The sequence below is a fragment of the Argiope bruennichi genome, chromosome 9 (genome assembly GCF_947563725.1).
Source record: "Argiope bruennichi chromosome 9, qqArgBrue1.1, whole genome shotgun sequence".
Taxonomy (NCBI): Eukaryota; Metazoa; Arthropoda; class Arachnida; order Araneae; family Araneidae; genus Argiope; species Argiope bruennichi.
This window is the reverse complement of record NC_079159.1, coordinates 89,828,717-89,851,639: the sequence shown is the minus strand read 5'-3', so window position 1 is coordinate 89,851,639 and position 22,923 is coordinate 89,828,717. Positions and strand designations below refer to the sequence as shown.

Genomic DNA, 22,923 nt, shown 5'->3' with positions numbered 1-22,923 from the left:
ATTTTAAAGTGTTTTATTTGCATTTGAAATCTAATTTTCAGCTATCCAACTTATTCTCTATTATGTAGTAAAGTTTAAAATGTCAAACTGATAAACCATTGATGAAAGGGAAATCAAATTATTATATAAAAGTTTATTTTATAATAAATATACAGTATATACAACATGAATAAATATTTCCATTTTACAAATAAATTTTCCTCAAATCTGTTGGAAAAACAATCATATTACATTGAGGACAGAGTTTCTTGACTCCCTGAAATAAAATTATGTCAATAATGTACAATTTTTATTCACATTAAATATATTATGGGTAATATGTTAAGAATTAACTTAAAAATAGTTTTATAAAATTAGAATTCTTATATATTTTCAAAGAAAAAATAGTATGCATGCATGCATACATACATATTGGTTTTACAATTGATTTTCTTCATTTAAAAACTAAAATGAAAAAATATGCTAGTGGATAATTTTCTGCTCATGTACATAACTTATTCAGGGAAAAAAACGATTTGCCTTATTGGAATAAAAACAATCGGCATGATGCAACTAAAATGAACTAAGCAAAAAAGAAAATTAAATTTAACAAAAATATTAAAACATAAAATAGTGTAGTTCTTACCAATGTCATGAGCCAGCACTCTTCACAATGAACATGCCAACAGGTTGTAGAAACAACTGGCTTTGTGTAAGGTTCCTTGAAATTCATAGAAACAATATTATATTGTACAATATTTTATTTGAACTAATATAAATAATATCAGTTATAAATGAGTGAAGAAAATATGAAACAGCATACCATACATATTAGGCATTTAACATTTTTGCTTTGATCTCCTAAATCTCTGATTTTTTCTTTCAATGATGAAATTATATGACCAGATACAGTATCGCTAAAATTAAAATAATACAAATTAATTAGAGACTGATTTATTGAATTTTTGTTAAAATAATAATTGCATTTATAAACATTTTAACAAAATAAAAATTGAAGAGTTTTAAAAATTATTTTCATTAGAAAATTAAGTGCAAAAATATCATGTTCGCATGTCTATGACTTCATGTTGTATAGATTGCAGTAGCCACAGTTAAGTTTTTATACTAGTAACTGTAGTATAAAATTAATAATTTAAGATATTAACTAACTACAGACCTAACTTAAGATATGTGAAGAAAGTCTTAAGATTTTTCAAATGAAACATACATAAAAGAAAAATATTTTTTAAATAACTGTTTCAATGTTAGTAAAATATATTCAGTTATTCCTGGTAGTATTCTATGTTTATGTAAAATTAGGTGTTTACTTTGTTAATGTCCAACTTAATTTATTTGATCAAACTCTTAATTATATAATAAAAAATAAATAAAACTGCCTTCTGGTTGGTTCTTATTTTTTCTCTAAACATACTTATAAAGTGGGTATTTTTTTTAAGATAAAATTAGTCTATACACTGATATTTCTACAACAGATCCGGTAAAAATATTAGATTCCCACCAAAGATCAATATTTGCCAGTTAATAATTGGTTGCCAGTGCCATGCAAGGCATTATCTTTCTGATACAAGTGCTACAATTTTATGTGCTAGTGGAATATAAGAACCTTTATTGGAGAGTATACGAAAAAGTGTTAGGATGACCACTCCATCTAATTTCATTTTTTTTTTCTTTTGATAATTAGCACACTATGCAATTGAAAATGCATTTTGGAACGGTTTTTCTCCTTTATACTATTGTACAATTATCTCCAAATTTTATATAATTTTAGAGTAAACAAAATATATTGAATTTCATTTAGATCTTTACAGTTTTCAGTAATGTACATACACATGTATAGGATAAACAAATTTCCTGTTGATGAATTTTTCTCACAATCTGATACAGATTTGGATATATGAATAATTTCTAAATTCCATCCATCTCTTCTCTTTTTAAGTTATACTTAGCTCATATATAATGAACTTTGAGGAAACAAAGAAATTTAAAGATTTCTAAAGAACTTTTATGTTAATTTTTTTATTAATCTTTTCATGGCTTTTTAATGTAAATGACAGATTAAAGAAAAAAAAATGAATAATATAAAGTACAAATCACTATAACATTAAAAAATTAATGCTCCAAAAAGATAAGCATTGATTCACCTGTTACATTTCTTATTCTGTTTTTAATAACTATTAAAAAAGAGACAAAATTCATTTAGTATTTGAAGGAAATTTAAGTGGTAGAAATATTACACAGAAAAGAAACTTTTAATGTTATAGAAAATGTATGGAAAAAATTTACTTGAGAAAATTTTTTAAGAATAAAATTAAGCTTTTTGTTCTAGAGGGAATAATACTCACTTTTGTTCAGCAGGTTGTTTATCATCTAAAATAAATACATAAGCACAATCAGAAATAGCTCGGAAAAAAAAACTTTCAAAAATCTCAAATATAATATAGTGTGTAAAAATAATTCATTTTTCAATAAATTGTATAATATGAAAAACTCAATTAACACCAAAACAATCTATACTGATTATTAAATCATGGAAAATTATTTAATGAGAAATTCTGTCACAATTCTATAAATATCTACATACAATATTGCATAATAGTATACTTTATTCTTTTTTTTTTTTTTTTTTTTTTTTTGTACTACACAGTGTTTAAAGATAAAATTCTTTCAAATAATAAAAATAAATACACGGAGTGGGATATTCCAATTCGTATATCTCACTTTTGAGAATTATATTTTATGTTGAGTTAAATTTCATAAATAAACATTTAAAACAAATTTTAATTTATGTAATAAAACTTATTTATATTTTAGCATTTTTTTTTAAATATTACAAAAATGGCAAAAATTACATTACCATTTTTATCATCTCTTGAGGCTGATGAAACTTCACTAGAAAGAAGAAAATATTCTATCAATGCACTGATGTTACAAAATAATTAAATTATTACTGTGTAAAACATTGTTACAGGACGAGGATGATTTAGTAGTCTGGATTCAAAGATTTATTAAATTTAGTCATAATTAATATCTTGCAATTAACATTTTGGAAATTATTTACTCTTAAGCATTATTCATCATAATATAATTTATTTAAGAATTATCTTATTCATAAACAGCATATTTAATAATTATTTCTGGATCAATAAGCAAGGCAAAAACTTACCTTGAATTCACCTGACTATCAGAGACATCTGTAATAAATAACAATAAAAAATTTAATACAACATGAGTAAATAATATTTATAAATTAATTTAGATCCATAAATTTGTTTACTGCTAAAGTTAAAGAATCATAAAAAAATTACAACGATTGCAATATATAAAATACGAGATTCATTTTCATTTTATAAGCAAAACAATATTAAGAGTAGTTTATTAATGATCAAAATTACATGCATGTAAATATAAAAGTTCAAAAACTGTGACCATTTGATTTTTCATAATCTATTCAACATGCTCGGATTTCATACAATTAGTATTTTTTTAATAACCAAAATTCCCTTCTGCATTTAAATATTTTTAATAATATTTCTTGTATATGAATACATATTTTTGTTAAGAGTTAAAAAATAATAAATATAAATTTAAAATGAGGAATTTATTAATACTAAAACACAGTAGTTTACTTAGAATATATATTTAATATGCAATAAGAGTGGCTGAACTTTTAGATTTAACATTTTATGAAACTTTCACAAATAAAGTTAACCATAAAAAACACACTGAATATTTTCTCAAATCATATGAAATCAGGAAATTTCTAATTTGGAAGTAAATTCACAAAACTATCAAAATTTTTACAAAAATACAGGATTCAGATAAAATATCAATAGTGAAATTGCTAAACAATTCATTCAATATAATAAGTTTGTAAGAGAATTCCTAGTATATTAAATTTAAAAAGAAAAGTAGTAAAAAAAAAAACTAACTTTGGTTCTCGTAATAACTACTACTAAAAAATGTTTTGGACTTGGCATTTAATTGTCAACTTTTTATGGAGAAAAAACATACATTAATATCATGGGATATTTCAATCAGATATGTTCCACTATAATTTCTTCATTTTTCAGTTTTTGAACATTTTGCACCATATTATATAGATATATATATATACCTACAGGGTGAATCAAAAGCTTTTGAACAAACTCTACAAAGAATACAGAAACAACTAATTTTAACATGGATTTGCAAATACAAAGGGTGAATGCTATGAATAGTCATTATCAGTAGATAAAAGGATTCAACATATAAAATATACAACAAAGGCTTAATGGAATACAAAACAACACAACACAATTGCAGGAACATCACTATAACAAGTCAGCATGCAGCAATGGTAACCAGCTAACATTTTATGGATGATGTATATTAGTTGGGTATATAATATACAGTCGGGTATAGAAATTTTCTGAAAGGTTTTAAGAGTCAATAAAAAGCACCAATGCGACAGGTGATAAGGCATTTCGGACAAAACTATATTATCATCATCTAACACAAAATTACAGCTTACATTTTCAAACTGTAGTTGATTAATTTGGAATGGAAGCATTAGTGCAAATCATTATTTACAGCTGCCAATTGTCAATGATAAATTTTCACCAAGTTTCAGTCATATAATACTCTATATATAAAGTATATTACCACTTCTTTAATAATATATAACATATAGTTCTCTTTTTTAAATACCCCATCTTGGGTCATTTGTATAAAATGTATTACACCAGTGTTCATAATAATGACTTTACACAGGAGTCCTAAATGGCAAATTAGGAAATAATTACATAAATGAAAGTTTTTTTAAGAAAGATCAGATATATAAGGGAATGAAAAGATGGATCAGAAAAATAAATATTTAATTCTTTTACCTAATCAGATTTTTATATGAAGAAATTATTAAGATGTTCCTCAAATGTGATCACCTTATAGCAGCTTTTCTCCAAGACTATAAAATATTGCCTAAAATTTGTAAGGCAGGGATTTATTTCTTATTTAATTCTATATTAAAATTTGATGCAATTTGTTTCATATTCATTTTTTAAGGCAGGTTAAAACACTTTTTATATTAAACAAATTTCAATGATTCTGTATGTTCTATTTGAATAGATTTGCATTTTATAGTATATTATAGCAAATGTTCTAACCATCATTGGTAGTCCACTTCCTGGATTCTAAAACATGAGGTTGAATAGATGGATCTCTGGAAAGTTAATAAAAATGTTAGTATTTACATATCATAAATTATTTTTAATGATAAACAAATTAAAGCAAACAATGATTAATAATATGTAAATATACCAGATATCAAAAATCTTTATTTATAAAAATTCATTAAATTTTCAATAATTTCAAAAACATGTTGCCATTTTATACTTCATCATGAAACATGATTTTAGATAAATTTAATAGCTTAGAAATTAAAAAAATAGAAATAAATAATTATAAAAACAACAGAAATTAAAGTAAACATAATTTTTAATCTTCTATAATTTTAAACTAAAGATTAAATGGAATATATAAGAGAAAATCCAGTCCTGTTGCCTTTTAAATGTCCTTTTTTTACCTAGCCATTTACCCTACCCTAGCCATTAATGATTCATTTATATAAATATTTGCAATAGTTTTTATTCTGTTGCAACCTAGCAATCCCTTGTATTATTTTATTTTAATTCCTTATATTTAATATTTTATGAATTTCAGCTCTTAGAAAACCATAGCATCGATTAGATGCATTTCTCTTATTCAATATTTAATATATTTCATATCTCAACAATATATTCTACTCTCTAATTCTTTTAGAAACAGATTGTGTGTATAAAAAAAATTGAGTATTCATAATATCTTATTTGATGTTAGTTTAAATCTATATCCCTTAAAAATCAGTTATTAAGCACATGACAAAGCAAAAAATACAAAAGCAAAAATATATATACCAAAAAGCAAACATTCATTGAAATTAGTAAGACAAAGGAATGGAGTAAAAAATTATTTTATAGAAAGTTGATAGCACTAATTTACTTACTACTCAATTCCAGCATGCTGCTTTTATATGTAAAACAATTTTTGAGAAAAAAGTTTTTTTAAGCTTACACAAGAACTGCTTTTCTAAGTTGGTCACTGGCTTTATCTTCTTCATTTTTGTCACGAATTACATCAAGCTCCGAATATCAATCAACAGTTAAGGAGATTTTAGTAAAATAATATATAAATTTATTTTGAAAGATTTCCTAATACGGTATAAAGAATTTTTACACAAATTATAGTTTTTTTTCTTTGTTTATTTTTTGCATATTAAGCTACAATTTAAAAAAAAAAATAACCCTAGTAATTTATTAGAAAAAGAATCAATTTATGAAGTTGTATGTCCACTTTTCTGCATCCTTCATCAATTCAAATGTAAAGTAAATCAAAAATAATTCATTCGTAAGTAAATCATAAATAACTTATGTTTGACTAATGGTGTTAATAAATGACACAAAAACAGTTTTTAATATTCAAGCCATATTATTAAAAAGAATTTTACAGTTGCTAATTTTATTAAAATATGTTTTGTTTTAAAAGTTATTTAGAGAAAATATAATGCATCAAAATAATAATTTTAATGATTGTAATGAAATTTTGAGTTATATAAAAGCTCAATATAAACCTGTTACAAAACAATTTTTTAAGATTCAAATAACTGTACTATCTGCTTATCAAAAGAAGTAAATAAAAAAAAAAGGATACTGAGGCTGACCAAAAGCTATTGTATCATCAACATCTACATCAAGATCTTCATCTTCATCTACACGTGAGCGTTTTGCAATCTGTCCTTGTAAAGCTAATTAAAAAAATTATTATTATTATAAATAGAAAATTCTAAAAAACACGTAAGCAAAACAAAATACATTCACATAACAAAATATAAACATTCATATAAACAAAAACAAAAAAATTAACAAATCTCTAAATACAACAAAGTCAGCTGCAACATGAACCAAAAGTTTCACGATAATTTTGAAAAAACAAAAATTATTTCCTTAAAATTTTTTAATTATCTAAAAGTTATTTCTAAATTCATTTGTGCTTTATAATAGCTATCATAACAATATGCAAATTTTGAAATAATATTTTATAAAAGAGCAGTATTTAATGTACAAAAACATGATTATTATGAAAACATGATTAACAAATATAGGCATATACTCTGACAACAATAAAAAACAAATAAATGAATATAGAATTTATACTTGGATAACTTTTTCTTTATTTTTGAGATGTTTGCTGCATATTTAATTAATTTTCTACTCTTAACATTTATTTATCACTTAAGTCATATTCATCCGCAATGACTTGCTGTATAATTCGAAAAATTTGCAATAAATTTAAATAAAAGGAAAAAGATCAACATAAAATAAAGAACATTTCTTCTAAATCTATGACATTTCTAAAAGTATAATTTTAAAGAACAGTTTTAAGTATCTAATATGATTGTACTAATAGGAATATAATATTTTGCACATGTAGGAGAATCAAGATTATCACTTTGGAATTCAAAATTTTAATCTTGAATAAAATCCATAGCTTAAAATTTTTCCCCTTTATATTTTTATTATAATTTTTAAGCATATACAGGATATCACTGCAATGTGGCCAACAGTTATTTGTTAGAGATAGGCTTCCTTTTTCCAATTGGAAAAATGTTTTAAGTTCCATATATAATAATTATATTTTTATTTTGTTTGAATCAATAAATGTACACAAGAAAACAACGGAGTATGTTGACAAATTATAACCGAAACTGATTTTTACTTAACAAAAATCTCTTTTATTACAGTTTAATTATTTAGTTCTTATTTGCTATATATATATGTTACGGCCGAAATCGGCCAATTCGCGAACTGGCCAACATTGCTGTAAATTTATAGGCCAATGCCCGATCTTTTCTTGATTACGGGCTTTGGCCGACCAATTCGTGAAGTGGCTTGGGACGATCGGTCAAAGTAGGAAGGAAGGAAACAAGAGCACACTATTAAAAATTATTATCATCAAGAGCACACTATTATTTTAAACACTATTAAAAATGAAGTATTTAAAAATGAGTACTTCTGTGTACTGTTTTTTTTTAAAGTATAATTGTTTCAGAAACGAGTTCAAATATAAGTGACACTTCCGAGTTAAAAATAAGCTTGTAATGTATAAAAATATGATCTCGTGTTATTCTGTTCTCATATTAAGGCCATAATAGAAATTATTCAGTGAACGTATATGCTGTAACAACGTGATAGCGTGAAGATTAGATTTGCGCCCTTCAAAATGAACGAATTATATCTTGAGCAAAGGCGTTGTGTATTGTGTATGAATACAGACAAATTGAATACTCAATTTTCAACTACCTTTAAGGGTGATACTTACTCTTTTTCTGCTCCATGGACCTAATGTTAAAGATCCCAGATCCCCCTCCCGAAATATCGCTTCAAAAAATATGAAATTTTTTGCAAATAGCAAATATAAGGGCTAATTAAAACAAATATAAGGAAAAATAGTTTTGTTGTTAATATCATTTAAAGACATTTCTTTGTTGGCGCCATCTGCCGAATTTCACCTACAACATGCCCCTATTTATGTTTTATACATAAATGTCATTATATTTATTTACCACTAGTCGCCTTTGTCGACCAGCCGGTTTGCAGTATTAATGATAGCTAAAATTTTCAATTAATGTAACTTGTTCTCTTAGTAGCTTTTTCTGCAAAAGATTTTTGAGCTTCATATTTTGGTACTTATATGATTTAGTCATACTTTTATGTAAGCCTTAAACAGTTCTGTTCATTATACTACTTATCACTTTCTCTAATATTCTGTCAGCATCCAAAAAATTTCTACTTTAAATTAAAGTGGAAATGTTAAACTCAAATCAATATAAAAGCTTTTTATACTGAAGCTAACCATGTCTTTTTTTAAATATGAAAATTGAAATCAGAGTCGTTCGGCAGTGAATTTATATGTGCACTGCAGAATAATTTATATAATATCTAAAAGAATTATTCAGCAAAAATTTCTCTGATTCATCGTAAAATTAATTTTTTACTTTCAAAAGACTTAAATGATGCAAATAAAAATATTTTATTTCAGTCAATAAATGAACTTATGAAAAAATTACGAATTTTAAATTTTACACAATCTTTTGTTCCCAAGGAATCCTATTCTGCGAAATACTCTTGACACTTCAACTTATAAATAAATAAATACACGTCCCCATCTTCTGCGATAAATCTGACCAATTTATGAAGTTTTTATATATCAGTTTCAGAACAATCAACATTTTTTATAATCACAAGCCAATCACTGTTGAGAAACCCTGGCAGAAGATAAGCGTATCTTCATTGAGGCAGTCGGTGAAGTAGTCTAAAATCGCCAGTTTTTATAGAAGAGCGCTATTCAAGTTTAATAAATTATTCAGTCTTAAACAATTTTTATTTAAAATATTGGTGTCTCAAGAATATTTTGTTAAATATGATTCAAAGGGCAGAGGACCTATGTAATAATTTAAAATTCCTAATTCATCGGAGCATTTATTGACTAAAGTTACATTAAATATAATTATTCAGTTCCTTTAGACCATTTTGTTAACAAATGTATGCCCCAAATCAGCTGATAGTCGCTGATTAGAAGGATTATCTAAGTATATTAAATCATGTTTGACTTAAATGAAATTGTTTTATTGAATTAGTAATATAAGTATTGTCAAAGCTCATAGAAAACTTTTCCTCCTTTTACTTTTCAGAAAATATCTTATTTCATTTTTTTTTTTTTTTTTCGTTTTATACAGATACCTGCCGAAAATTACAATTTTATTTATTAAATTTGCAATAATAGTTGATTTATCTGTTAACTTAAACCTCTATCAATGTGATAGCAACACGCTGATAAAAGCTATTTTTTTTTTTTTTAATTTGACATGTTCGTGCAGATTAAATTTTATTTTCATTTTGAACGAAATATATTATTGAAAAATATGGTTAAAATATTTTTTTAAAAATTCGTTAAAAATCTAAACAAAATTTATAAATTAAAACATTGGTATCATTAAAAAGATAATTTTTTGAGCTTTAATTTGATGCAAAAATCGATGTTGTGCTGTAATATTTTCTGAAGTTATAATGACAATACGCCGAAACTACACAATTTTTAATTAATTAAAATTCTAATTAAAAATTTAAAAAATGGCTTCAAGGTGCACATTTCCGCTTGCTTGCAAGGTGCAAAAATAGCTTCAAGCTCACACACACACACACACACACACACACACACACACACACACACACACACACACACACACACACAGATTATCACATCGGGCTTTGGAAGGATTCCCGGCCACTTCGCGAAACGGCCAGTCAAAGTAGAATATACAACATTAATTGCAAGTACTTCGGATTTTGGCCAAACTTCTTGGTCAGTTCGCGAACTGGCCGAACTTCGGGCTTTGGCCGTAACATATATATTACAGTGAAAACCCGAAATCAGTCAAAACGCGAAGTAAATATGGAAAACACGTTCTAACTGACAACGCTAGTGAAACCCCGAATTAACAAAGGAAAAGCTTTCTGACTAATGAAATACTAATGAAAACTCAAATTAACTAGGGAAAACGCGTTTTAGATGATAGCGCTAAGGAGAATCCTTTTTCTCTAGTTAGTGCAGGTGTTGCCCACTTAAAACCATATGAATCTAGATTTCTTGCTTGTGAAACTTTCAAAGTAAGTGCAGTCATCTAGTTTTATTCATGATGGAACGTGTTTGTGCTGTTGATTTATTCATGATGAGTGAAGAAAATGTTAATGCTTTTTGTGCCAAAAATTAGAAAAATAAATTTCTTGGACAGTTACAGTTTTTTACATTAAAAAAAAAAACAGAATAACTTTAAAGTTATTACATATGATGAATACAACATTCTCTTATTTGAGGTTGAAGAAGAAAAATCTGCCGTTAGCAAGACTTCAATTCAGTAGATTAAAAAGGTTTGATATTCTTGAAATCAGTGAAGCAAAAACAGTTGATTTCTTCAAATGAGCCCATAAAATATTATTTACCAGTTGAAGAAATTTTTGATGCTATCGAATTTACATATGTGGGCAGAGGACATGGAGATAGAGACAAAATATAATTGAAAATTCAAGAAAATTTGCTAAAATAACTTCCGAGATGATACATTTTTTTTTTTAATCGATATATGAAACATGTCAACAGAAAAAAAAAAAATTAAAAGGAAAGGTTTGGTTTCTAAACCTATTATTCGCTCAGAAATGAATAGAATGCCAAGTGGATTTGATTGACATGCAATCTCAGGCAGATAATGAATTTAGGTTTATTATGGTGTACCAGGAATATTTAACAAAGTTTGTGTTACTACGACCACTTCAGAGCAAAGGAACGGAGGAGGTTGCTTTACAAGTACTTGATATATTTTTGATATAGGGCTCCTTGCATACTGTAATCTGACAATGGAATAGAGTTTGTAAATTCTGTTATAGAGTAGTTATGTATGTAATGGCCAGAATTGAAAATCGTTCATAGGAAACCTCGGCACAACCAGTTGCAGGATTCAGTTGAGACTTCATGGATGAGGAATAATTCAACTATAAAGTGGTCTAATGGTCTTTATAGTTGTTTATAGTTAACACTTTATAGTTAAAACAGAGCTCTACATTCTAGGATTAAACAATCACCATAGAAATCTATGTTTGGGATTGAACCAAGAGCTGGAATGAAACGTCAACCTTGCAATCAGATATTATAAAAAATAGCAAATACAAAGATGAAATGCAGAAAATATTCGAAGACATGAACGCAGAAGAGCAAGGAACCGAATAAGCATAATTAGGAGAACATATGCTTACAGTAAATCGACCAATATTTTTCTAATTAGAGAGGAAGCCAAAGAAACTTTAATAAAGCAAGCTAAACGAATGTAAAAGTTCTCCGATGCAACACATCCTGAGTTTGATACTGGAGGTATTGCAATTGTTCCCATTTTTTCTTCAAGGATGGGTGCTTTCCTTAAACATTGTAAGTATAGTTTAATACAATAATTTTTGATTCCATTATATTGTCTAACAAATGAGTCAAAACACTAATAAAATGGGTTAACCCTAAAACTGTCAGTTAGAACGTGTTTTATCTAGTTAATTCGGGTTCTCCCTAGCGCTGTCAGTTAGAACGCGTTTTCCCTAGTTAATTAGCATTTTGACTGATTTTGGGTTTTCACTGTAACGTATATATTGTTAAATTTACTTTCAGATCAATTTTTTTATAATCAAAATTATCCCTTTTGAACACTATTTATGAATAACATTTCCAAATCTTTTAAAAACAGAATCAAGTTAATACTGCTGTTAAAACCTAAATTAGGATAGAAATTCGTCTATTCCCCATCTATGAAAAGGTGAAAGATCCCCCCCCCCCGTTGACCTTTCAAACGGTCAGAATCTGTTTCTGTTTAACTCAGATTTTAACTCTTGCTATTCAGAAAGAGTAAGTCTGAAAATTCTCAGCATTATAATAATTATCATCATTTGCTAGTTAATAAATAATCCTGAACACAAAGCAATGTACCCTGATTATTTATTAACTATTGTATGAAGAATTAGTCAGAAGATCTAATTTTTTAAGTGTTTGATATTCTTGGAGATTTGTTTTTAACAAAACAGAAGCCTTTAAGTTTTTACAGTCCTGCACTCATATGTTGTAAAATATTTTAAACACACTGGCATTCTATAAGATAAAATTTCCATATTCCTATGACTAAAACTAATCCAAATTATAACGCTTCCTAATATCACTATTTTATAGTATTTTAGACAATTTTAATGCGCGCTTTAAAGAACATAATACTACCTGAAAGCAGCTGTTGATTAGCTTAAAATATAGATATTCTTCATAACTTGATCAGTTTTGGTCGCAAAAATGTGAAACTTATTAAAATTCTGGGTAGCATGAATATTTTAAAAGGAAAGCCTAATAGTAACAAGGGACAGTATAAAAATTTAGTTATTCTAATCTTCTCCATAATATACTTATTGTCTCAAACAACATAAAATATAATTCTTTGCATCATTCATTTTTTCCAATTATGAACATTTACTAATCCCTAATGATTTAAATATTAACAACTGGAACATGATTAGAGTGGGCAAATAGTATATTATACAGTATAGTGCATTCCATAAATGTTTCGATTAACTTACAGGGGAGGTAGGGCACATCATAAAAATTAGGAATTGCATAGGAACCCATGCCGAAGTAAGTGGTAGCAGAGGTAGACGATTTATTCGACATAATAAATACAAATGTTGTACGACAACTCAAATGTTACAACAAATACTCGAAGTTTGCATCATCAGACGCCAAACATACCTGACACTGAAGGACCCTTTGAACACACCGAGAGTTTCTTTAATCTTAGCAGCTGCACAGGCGAGTCTTGCCACAAGATCCATTTCAGACTCAACAGGATCGTGATATGCCCCACTTTTGATGGCTTTCCACAAAAAGGAATCAATGGTCGATAAATCTGATGCGCGTGGGGGCCAGGTTCCTCACTCCCAATCTATCGATGTGGGAATGATTTGTTCAAATGGCTATGAAATCCAGTCCAAAATGAGCAGGGACCTCATCATGTTGGAATCACATGCTGCACCTTACATTTGGTGGAACACTGTCAAGCAAACCGAGAAGTATCTGCTCCAGAAAGAGCAGAAAATCCGCGGCATTCATCCTGGATGGTAAAACGTACGACCCGACCAAGTAATAGCGACCAAACCCGCTCACACATTAACTTTGAAGCGTTCTTGTGCCGCACATTGTGGGGGTTTTGTTGAACTCACAAATGCTGATTGTGGAGATTGAATACGTCTTCTTTATCGAACGTGGCCTCATCAATAAACATCATATAAGCAGGGAAATTCATGTCATTGGCATTTTCTTTCAGAAACCACTATGCGAAACGTGTTTGTGGTGAACACTGTGCTTAGGATGGCCATCGGGGAGCAATAACTGAACCCTTTGGAGACGAAAGGCGTGGTAGTTCGAAGTTCCAAATACGCTGGATACTGGTCAATGGCACATACACTAATCCTTGGATAAATCTCTATGACATCCAACACACTTTCTCCCCTAACGACCAAGTGAGTCGACCGCGGCCTGCTATTACTTGCTCTGCCACTTCTTAATGATCCGTACTCGAGCAAATTTTGATGAAGAAAAACTGTGGTATGATTGATGTCATTCTCGATAAATGTGTGGAGTGGCTTGATATTCCCTTAGATATTCAATATACTAAGTCATCTCTACAAACTCTTCGTTCGTACAGCGTTCTATGCTCTTCGTATACCACTCAAATGAAGCAATCCTCACTTTTCTCTTCTATACAGACGTACGAACGTTTCCGGACGTGCAGGAGTTCATATGCAATTTTTGACCCTCATGATGTGCATTACCTCCCCCGGAAGTTTGTCGCATCATTTACGTGACACCCTTATACATATTGAAAAAAATTACGAGTTCAAATTCCACTTTATTTAAAATTAAATCACATACTAAATTACCACATATTATGAAAGAGAATTTTTATGCCAAGCAAATATTTATTATAATATGATCTTGCTTCAATGTGGCATTTATGAATGATATAATGAAAAATATAATTCATTTACAATTGAAAAAATTCGAACTTACATCTGTAACCTCCTGGAACAAAACTTATAGCACGAATTCTTGTCTGGTCGCCAAATTCATATTCTTCAAAACTTTCATTGTCATCCTCATCATCCTCTACATTAATATGCTCATTTGATTCAATCTAATGGGATAAAATAACTGAATGTCAATATTAAAGCAGTAAATGAACGTTTTTTTTAAACTCAGTTAACAGCCATTAATCGCCCTACATTGACTATTTTGACATTACTGTACAGCTTATTATAACATCCTTAAATAAATATTTCTCTACATTAAGACATGTCAAACTATGTTAGTGAAACAGCAAATTAATAGTAAAATATCATCAACAGATTTACAGTGGATACTGAAAAAGACAATGTCACTGCAGAAAGTAATCACTGCTGATATTATCATTCATTTTTATGTTATAAAGAACATATAGTTCAAAGCCCTTAATTTAATTTAATGATAAACAAACTCTCTCCTATTTGAAAGGGTTTTCACATAAACTGGAAAAATGTCTTTTCAAATAAAATGCAAGCGACCATTTTTTTTTTTTTTTTTTTTTTTTTTTTTTTGAAGGAAGAGGTTATAAAGCACAAGGCACTTTAAATAAAAAGTACAAGGGAAAAAAAAGTTTTTGTTAAATGTGTAGCTGATTGTTATAAATGAGGACAGAACCTGGGACCTTGTGGTTCGCAGCCGAGTAACATGACCACGATACAAAAGCAATTGCTCGTGCAGCGTAGTTTTTAACTGGCTTATATGCTATTCACCACAGACTCTTCCTCCAATGAGTCGGAGGTGAGACGAACGATATGGCTGTTGAATGGTGATGTATTGAGCTGTTGATTCTAATGCGCCTGTACCCATTTGAGTAGCGCCAAGCGTTATGGCGGGTGAGCGAGCGTGTGTGCGAGAGAGAGAGAGTGAGTGATTGCTGCGTCAAGTAAGTCTCTCGACTTTGGTTGCGGGTAGATGGCGCCACAACAGCTGTACGGATGTTGAAGGTTCATCGTCCGCGGTCACCCATTTAGTGGATTGTTATGAGTGAGGACAGAACCTGGGACCTAGCGGTTCGTAGCCAAGTAACATGACCACGATACAAAAGCAATTGCTCGTGCAACGTAGTTGTTAACTGGCTTATATGCTATTCACCACAAATATTTTTAGATGCAACATTCTTATCCCAAAAATAGTTCAAGAAGCTAAAAGAAAAAACAGCTTATAAAGTTCTGGCGCAGCATCAATTTAATGCGGCGAAGCATCTTTTATACTTGAATGTTAAAAATGATTGCATGCATTTGGTTGTGATTTTCAAATCTGTGACATCCCAAAAGGCGGAAGAATGGAGTATTAAACTATTATTGGGTTCTTTTATCCTCCTAGTCATCAAAATCCACTCTAAAAGTAATGGACTGCATTGCCTGTTGCATTATGTAACATGGCAGATGACACGCTGGCACAAGAATCAGTAGTATGTCGTTGAAAGTATGCAATATCTGCGGCAAAAGGCCAAAGAATAGAGCTGTTAAACTGTTATTGGGTTCTTTTATCCTTCTAGTCATCAAAATCCACTCTAAAAGTAATGGGCTGCATTACCAATCGCAGTATGTAACATAGCAGATGACATGCTGGCGCAAGCATCAGTAGTACATCGTCGAAAGTATGCAGTATCTACGGGAGATATTTTTCAGCGCCAGAAATGTTGATATGGATTTTGCTATTGTTTATTATGAGAAAAACCTGCTTTTTCGTCTGTCTTTTTCGTCTGTCCATATCATGTATACATGAAACACTGACTGAACTTCTAAGTGACTCATGACAAAACAGCAGGCAGAACATATCCTAATAATATTGCCCCTGCAAAAGTGTAGGTTTGTATGTATAAGTATGTAATTAGATCACGCGTTTCTTAATGCAGAACTTTGAGAACGTACGATCTACTTGCGACGTCATAATTTGGGAAATCGTGACCAAACAGATGTGCATTTTATTCTTAACACTAATTTGTGAAGTTTCTTTTCAAATTAAATCAACCATACTCTGGAACTTAGTAAATGATTTATTATTTAGAGCGCGACCTTATTCCATGACTGTCAGAATGCGATTGAAGATTAATCACTGGGATGCCTTTAATACAAGTACCAAAAAACCGAATGTGTATTTTGGACGCATTTTTTTCCCTACCAATTAAAAAAAAAATTTGGCAAAACTACAATTGTAGTAACAAAATCGAATTTCCTACATATAAGTTGTCGCTTTGATAGGATTTTGAAAGTACAGACCCACAAACAATCAACTTCTTGACGGATTTTGTTCTAAATTCAACACAACTCAATACATTTTTTATATTTTGTCATGATTTTTATTGTTTTGTAGTTATCAAATTAACTTGTGTTCATACAACCGGACAGACAGACTTCTGAATAGATTTAGAAATATTTGAGAGAAATTTACTAATTTGGAATAGAGACCATATACAAAATTTCTTATCTCTTATTATTCCATTCAACAAGACTACGCTTGACAGTAATTCTATTATTCAACCTGTTGATACTAAAAATTTAACACAGTTGGAAACAATTTTTAGTTAAGATAAACTTAGGTAAACGTGACGCAACATAAATAATTATAAAATAAAAACTTACAGTTTGAAAGCAAACAAGAACATGATTATTCAGTTCTTCTGTAGTACCACATATCCACAATTTACAAGAAGGGCAGTTAATTCCGTTTTTGAGGTTTTCGGTATATTCATTGACTTTCGCTAAAATTACAAAGAATACATACATAAATATTTTATTTCCATGCACATTTCATTCAAATATTTAAATACATTTTTATGTCATATTTTGGATCATTTTATTAGAAATCTCTATCAATTCTCACTATTTATTTGTTTGTTTTGACTGTGAAAGATATGGAACAATCCTCCAGAATTAAACAGACTGGTATGGTATTATTCCTCTTGAAATTGTTTCTCGAGAGGTCGTTTATATAGATTATCCGCCTAAAAGTTGATTATCTGGATTATTAGGAATTCCTTGTTATTTATTAGTCTGTTGTTAAATATTAGCAAAGAAGATATCGATTATTAACACTAATTCTGTTACCGTATTTGGATGACCGTCTTATTTGTATTCAAAATTTCATATACAATTAACACATTTGGTTCAAAAAATATTACATACAGGGCATTAAAATTATCAGCGAATGTTCTTCCCTCAATTTATACATATATTTCAACAATTCGCACTTTTTTTGTACCCAATCCTTCCCTGCATTCTCTGAACCCCTACAGAGAAAGTGGAATGGCGTAAAGTTCGCTTCTATGTCACTTGCGCTCGATAAATTTCCCCCTTTCTGCTCAAGTGTCAAGAAAGACTACCACATTATAAACTTTATCTTTGCATGTAAGATTTGGCGATTTTACAATGTACGCCAAACTGTGCGGTCAACTGACCCATCAACCACCCCCAATAAAACGATTAACCAATAAAACTTTCCCTTACTCTCTGAAGAGGTCACTCACTGTCTTTGTACATCACAAGAGGGGTTTGGTGGGATTACTGAGTCACCCAAACTTGTTTGGAAAAAATACTCTTTGAGTTGGATATTTTAGATTTTCTCTGCTTGCACAGAAAATCATACTGAGGCCCGCGTGAATGTTAGAAGGGCTCTTAGAACATAGAACTCATCACTGATTAATTATTGAAGCACTTCGATTTTGGGACATTTACTTGCTCTCTATAATTCTGTTAATTAACATTTCCGAATTCTGTAATTTAGAAGGAGTAATTCAATGTTTATAGTATTTCGTTTGACACGATTTTATTTTTATCAATAATTGCTTTTATTAATTTTTCAATCCAGGAGAATCGGCCAACATCTATGTGCCTATGAAATTGTAAGACCTCGGATTCATCCCAAAAGAATGGCTCAATCCTTTCTCTCAATAGTTTTAGTACTAACAGCGAATTTTAATAAAATGTCCCTGATTTTTTTTTCGAATTTTATAAGTAAATTATTTATTCAAAAAATATTAAATAGGTTTAATTGAGAAAGAAACGAACAAAATTAAATTGAATTTTTGTATATTTCGTTATTTCGTATTAAAGTTCTGGAATATTTCAGACTGAATATTCATCTAGGAATTGTTATAATTTTTACTTATACATAAAAAAATAATATGAAAATAATAAAAAGGTGAATTTAAAATAAATGAATATAATTTCTAAATAATTCTTTTTTTAATATGCATAATATGGTCACTTACATTTAACAAAAATAAATAAAGAAATAAAAAGATAAACTAACTGCAAACATTTATCTCTCTGACATTCAGCATAGTCAAGACTGTTCCGCATTTCTGAAAGCTTAACAGCATTTTTTGTTCATTTGTATGTAATTAAAATTTTTAAAAAAAAAAGTTTTGAGATATTCATTGAATAACTTGGTAGTAATGTTGCTTTTTTCAAAATAGAAATTATGATTACTCCTATATAACCATGAATTGAAGAAAAATAGTTGCAAAATATATTGTTACACAAATGCTAATACACATTAAAAAGCATTTTTTTAAAAGTTTTTATGAAAGCAATGGCCAACTTAGTTTTATAATTCAGATTTATGGTTGCTAAAGTTTACTTAACTTGCCATTGATCGCTTACTCACAAGAGCATATTTAACTTCAAATTCTATTGGACATGTAACATTTACTATTGTTCTTAAAACCGTATACTATTCCGCTTTTTGCGCAATGCATCTTTTTTAATTTTCAGTAATCTCAACAAAAAATGGGAACTTGAAAAACGAAAGTGTTTAAATTTCAACTAATACGAAAACTTTCTCAATCAGCATTGTTTATGAGCATTACAGATAATATACTTATCTAATATTAATTCATTTCACTGACATTGACCCTTATACATACAATAATTTGTTACATTAAGGAGTAACAAGATTTAAAAATGGATACACTTTCTAAAAATTACAACGCTATAACTTCCGAAAATATTAAAACACAAAATTGATTTTTGCATCAAGATAAAGCTAAAAAAATTATCTTTTTAATGATACCAATGCTTTAATCTACAAATTAAGTTTCGATTTTTAACGTGTTTTTAAAGAAACATTTTAACTATATTTTTCCACAATGTACTTCGCACAAAATAAAAATAAAATTTAATCTGCATGAGCACGTCAATGGGAAAAAATTAGCTGTTATCCACCTGTTGCCATCACATTGAAAGAAGTTCAAATTAAAAACATAAATCAAATATTATTGTAAATTAAATATATAAAAGTGTAAATTTCAGCTAGTGTCTGTATGAAGCGAACAAATTTGAAATATATTTTCTAAAAAGTAAATGGAGGAAAAGATTTCTATGAACTTTTACAATATCTATATTATTAATTAAATCAAACAATTAAATTTAAGGTAAACAGGGTTTATATATCTATTGGATAGTCACTGTAATCAGCGCCCATCAGTCAATTTTAATCAGGGGCACGCATCTACTAACAAAATGGTCTAAATGAACTAAACAATTACAATTTATGTTACTGGAGTCAATAAAAGCTCCGATGAATTAAGAATTTTAAATTTTTTCATAGGTCCTTTCAATTACCCTTTGTAATCCGTTTACATGTTTATCCTTTTACATTAACCTTTGAATCTTATTTAACAAATTGTTTTGAGACATGAATATATTTACATTTAGCACTTAGATCTCTCCCCTCAGGAACCATTCAAGGCAGTGCATCATTTTGGCGTTTTATTTAATTATTTTATTAAATTTTGAGTGATAAAAATATGTAGATTAATTTTCTGGGAAAATTCATATATATTAATTTTTCGGAGCAATGAACAAGGCTCTTATTAATAATAATAAGATAAATGTATGTACAAGATCTCATAAATGAAAGATCAAATAAAATTTTTACAAAAATTATCGCCATTCCATTATTACCAATAAGCACGACCGGAAATGCAGCTACGGAAAACTAAAAACCGTCACCCGCGCCAAGTTTTCTTGCCAAAGGTCCAAATCCCAGTAAACCTATGACAGCAACAGGGGTAGGGAATGATTTACCGAGCGCAAAAGTTCCTATTCCTAAAGTTCTGTTCCGCTCCTTTACGGATATGGTCGTAAATCTGCCATCTGACCCATTGTAGGACCACTCCCGATTGTAGAACCCCGGAAAACTACAAGAGAGGGGAAAGAGGGCAAAATGTGCCTGTTTCAAGATGCGCACGGGCCGTCAGAACGGGGCTGATGGAAAACCCTCAAATGTCATGCAGTCCAACAGCCTGAGTGTCCTCTTTAGCCCGGCTCTGAGGACCTGTGCGTCTGAAGACAATGGCATACTTTCCCCTCTCTTGTGGTTTTTCGGGGTTCTTTGATGCCTGATCAGTTTACCGGCAATTTCCGGATCGCGTCTACAAGCAGGGTTGGTCCAACACTGGGTTAGCTGGAAGATTTATGACCTTATCCGTAAAGGCCACAGGTTGCTGGAATGCGGCTTTTCTTCGATGACGCAGAGACGAAATCTGGCGGGTTTTGTGCTTCATAATACAATGGGGGGAGAGAAAAAAACAGAGCATGCGTTTTGTATGACTTCAATTCCATTGGAATTTGAAATAGTTCTAAAATTTTATTCAGTCTTAAATATATACTTATGAAATAAAGTTGCATTTTTTGAGTTATTGCCTTCGCATACACGCAGACAGGGGTGTTTGTGGGACCCCAAAAAATCCCCTGAAACTTTTACGGACTTACTACCGACATTTTGGAGTTTCGAGAAGGGAGGGGGGGAAATGAAAAATTACAATTATGAAGTATTGAATGACCTAATTATAAAAGTTCAATCAATAACTTTTTTGGCAAAATTAATAACCATTAATTTTGCAAAATTAAGACCTTTGAACCCAGGTCACGTGATCGCACATCTAGTCGAACGAAGTCTCTCCCTTTTTTTTCTGCCGCGCCTACTTGCCGAAAAGAATCCAGAAGAGAATGTCCGAGAACCGGGGGAATGAGTCATAACTCGCAATAAGGAAAGAACAAAAAAGAAATTTTTTCCCCCTTTTCACGCATTATCACTGCCTTTGGAGAAAGAAAGGAAAAGTTTTCACCACACACGCTGACCTTGCGTTTTCTGCTTTCAAAGCAAACAAAATTACCCAGATCAAAAAAAATAATTCATTATTATTCCTACTTCCTTTTGAACGACGATCCCCGGAATTTCCGGGTATCAAAGTTCAAAATCCCCGGAATTCCGGGGTTTCCCCGGAGCACAAACACCCCTGCGCAGATCAAAAAATGGTCACCTATTTGACAATTTTGGTCAAAACTTTAATTCAAATCTACAGTTTTAATGATAAATCCCTGTGCTAAATTGCATCCACTTAGGTCGCTGCGTTTTTGAGCTATCGTGCCCATTCGCATACGGAAAAAGAGACGCGGATACGGCGGATTTCATTCAGATTTTGACAATCTACTTATTTGTACTAAAAACAATATATCAAATTTCTTTGCTCTAATTTATGTATTGTTGAGTTATAATGTTCACAAACAAATAGACATAATTCGTAAAATGTGTTTCTCGAACTTCGAGAGGTTTGAAATATAAAGATCTATCAAAATCCCAAGGTCAAATTATTTGAAAAATGTAATACTTCCTCTATGCTTCGTATAAGAGAAAGTAAATCAATTTAATTGAACACTTTTATAGACGTACTCTTAGATATTAAAAAAAAAAACTGAATACGTGATAATTATGTTCAACTGTGGAACCAGAGCTTAAATCTGGTGAATTAGTTTGTACTTTTGGAAATTTCATGTTGGCGTTCGATTCAAAATCTCAAGATTGCAGATCGATTGTAAGAAAAAATGTCTAATTTTCATCCTACACTGATTTATTTTTAGAAATGACAGTAGACAAAAAAAAAAAAAAAAAAAAAAAAAAAAAAAACAGCGATCATAAAAACAGCAATTCTCGATGTTAATAGTATCAGCAGGAGTTATTTCCTTTAAAACTGTTTCGCATACACTTTAATAAGGGTGTTTATCAGAGAACCGACTTGTATAGCATAATAGTTACGAAATATTAACCTTTGGAGTGAATTTTGCATTTTTACTTAATGTATCGTGTGATCCTTGGCGAATTCTTTGGCGATCAATCCCTGCCATGTGGTTAATAGTATCCGAAAATCGG

General features: G+C 29.7%; 1 protein-coding gene across 1 annotated transcript in view; it reads right to left on the bottom strand.

The window, feature by feature from the left end:
- Positions 1-125: 125 nt before the first annotated feature.
- Positions 126-22,923, bottom strand: part of LOC129984215 (E3 ubiquitin-protein ligase RNF220-like) — a 46,703-nt gene continuing 23,905 nt past the window's right edge. Inside the window, exons 6-16 of the mRNA XM_056094041.1 lie at positions 17,352-17,470; positions 14,716-14,839; positions 6,724-6,817; positions 6,088-6,165; positions 5,142-5,197; positions 3,164-3,191; positions 2,855-2,889; positions 2,343-2,367; positions 803-896; positions 626-700; positions 126-256 (exon numbers count right to left, since the gene is read on the bottom strand). Coding sequence (XP_055950016.1) covers positions 185-256; positions 626-700; positions 803-896; positions 2,343-2,367; positions 2,855-2,889; positions 3,164-3,191; positions 5,142-5,197; positions 6,088-6,165; positions 6,724-6,817; positions 14,716-14,839; positions 17,352-17,470 — 800 coding nt within the window. The 3' untranslated portion in view covers positions 126-184. The remainder of the gene's footprint in view (positions 257-625; positions 701-802; positions 897-2,342; positions 2,368-2,854; positions 2,890-3,163; positions 3,192-5,141; positions 5,198-6,087; positions 6,166-6,723; positions 6,818-14,715; positions 14,840-17,351; positions 17,471-22,923) is intronic.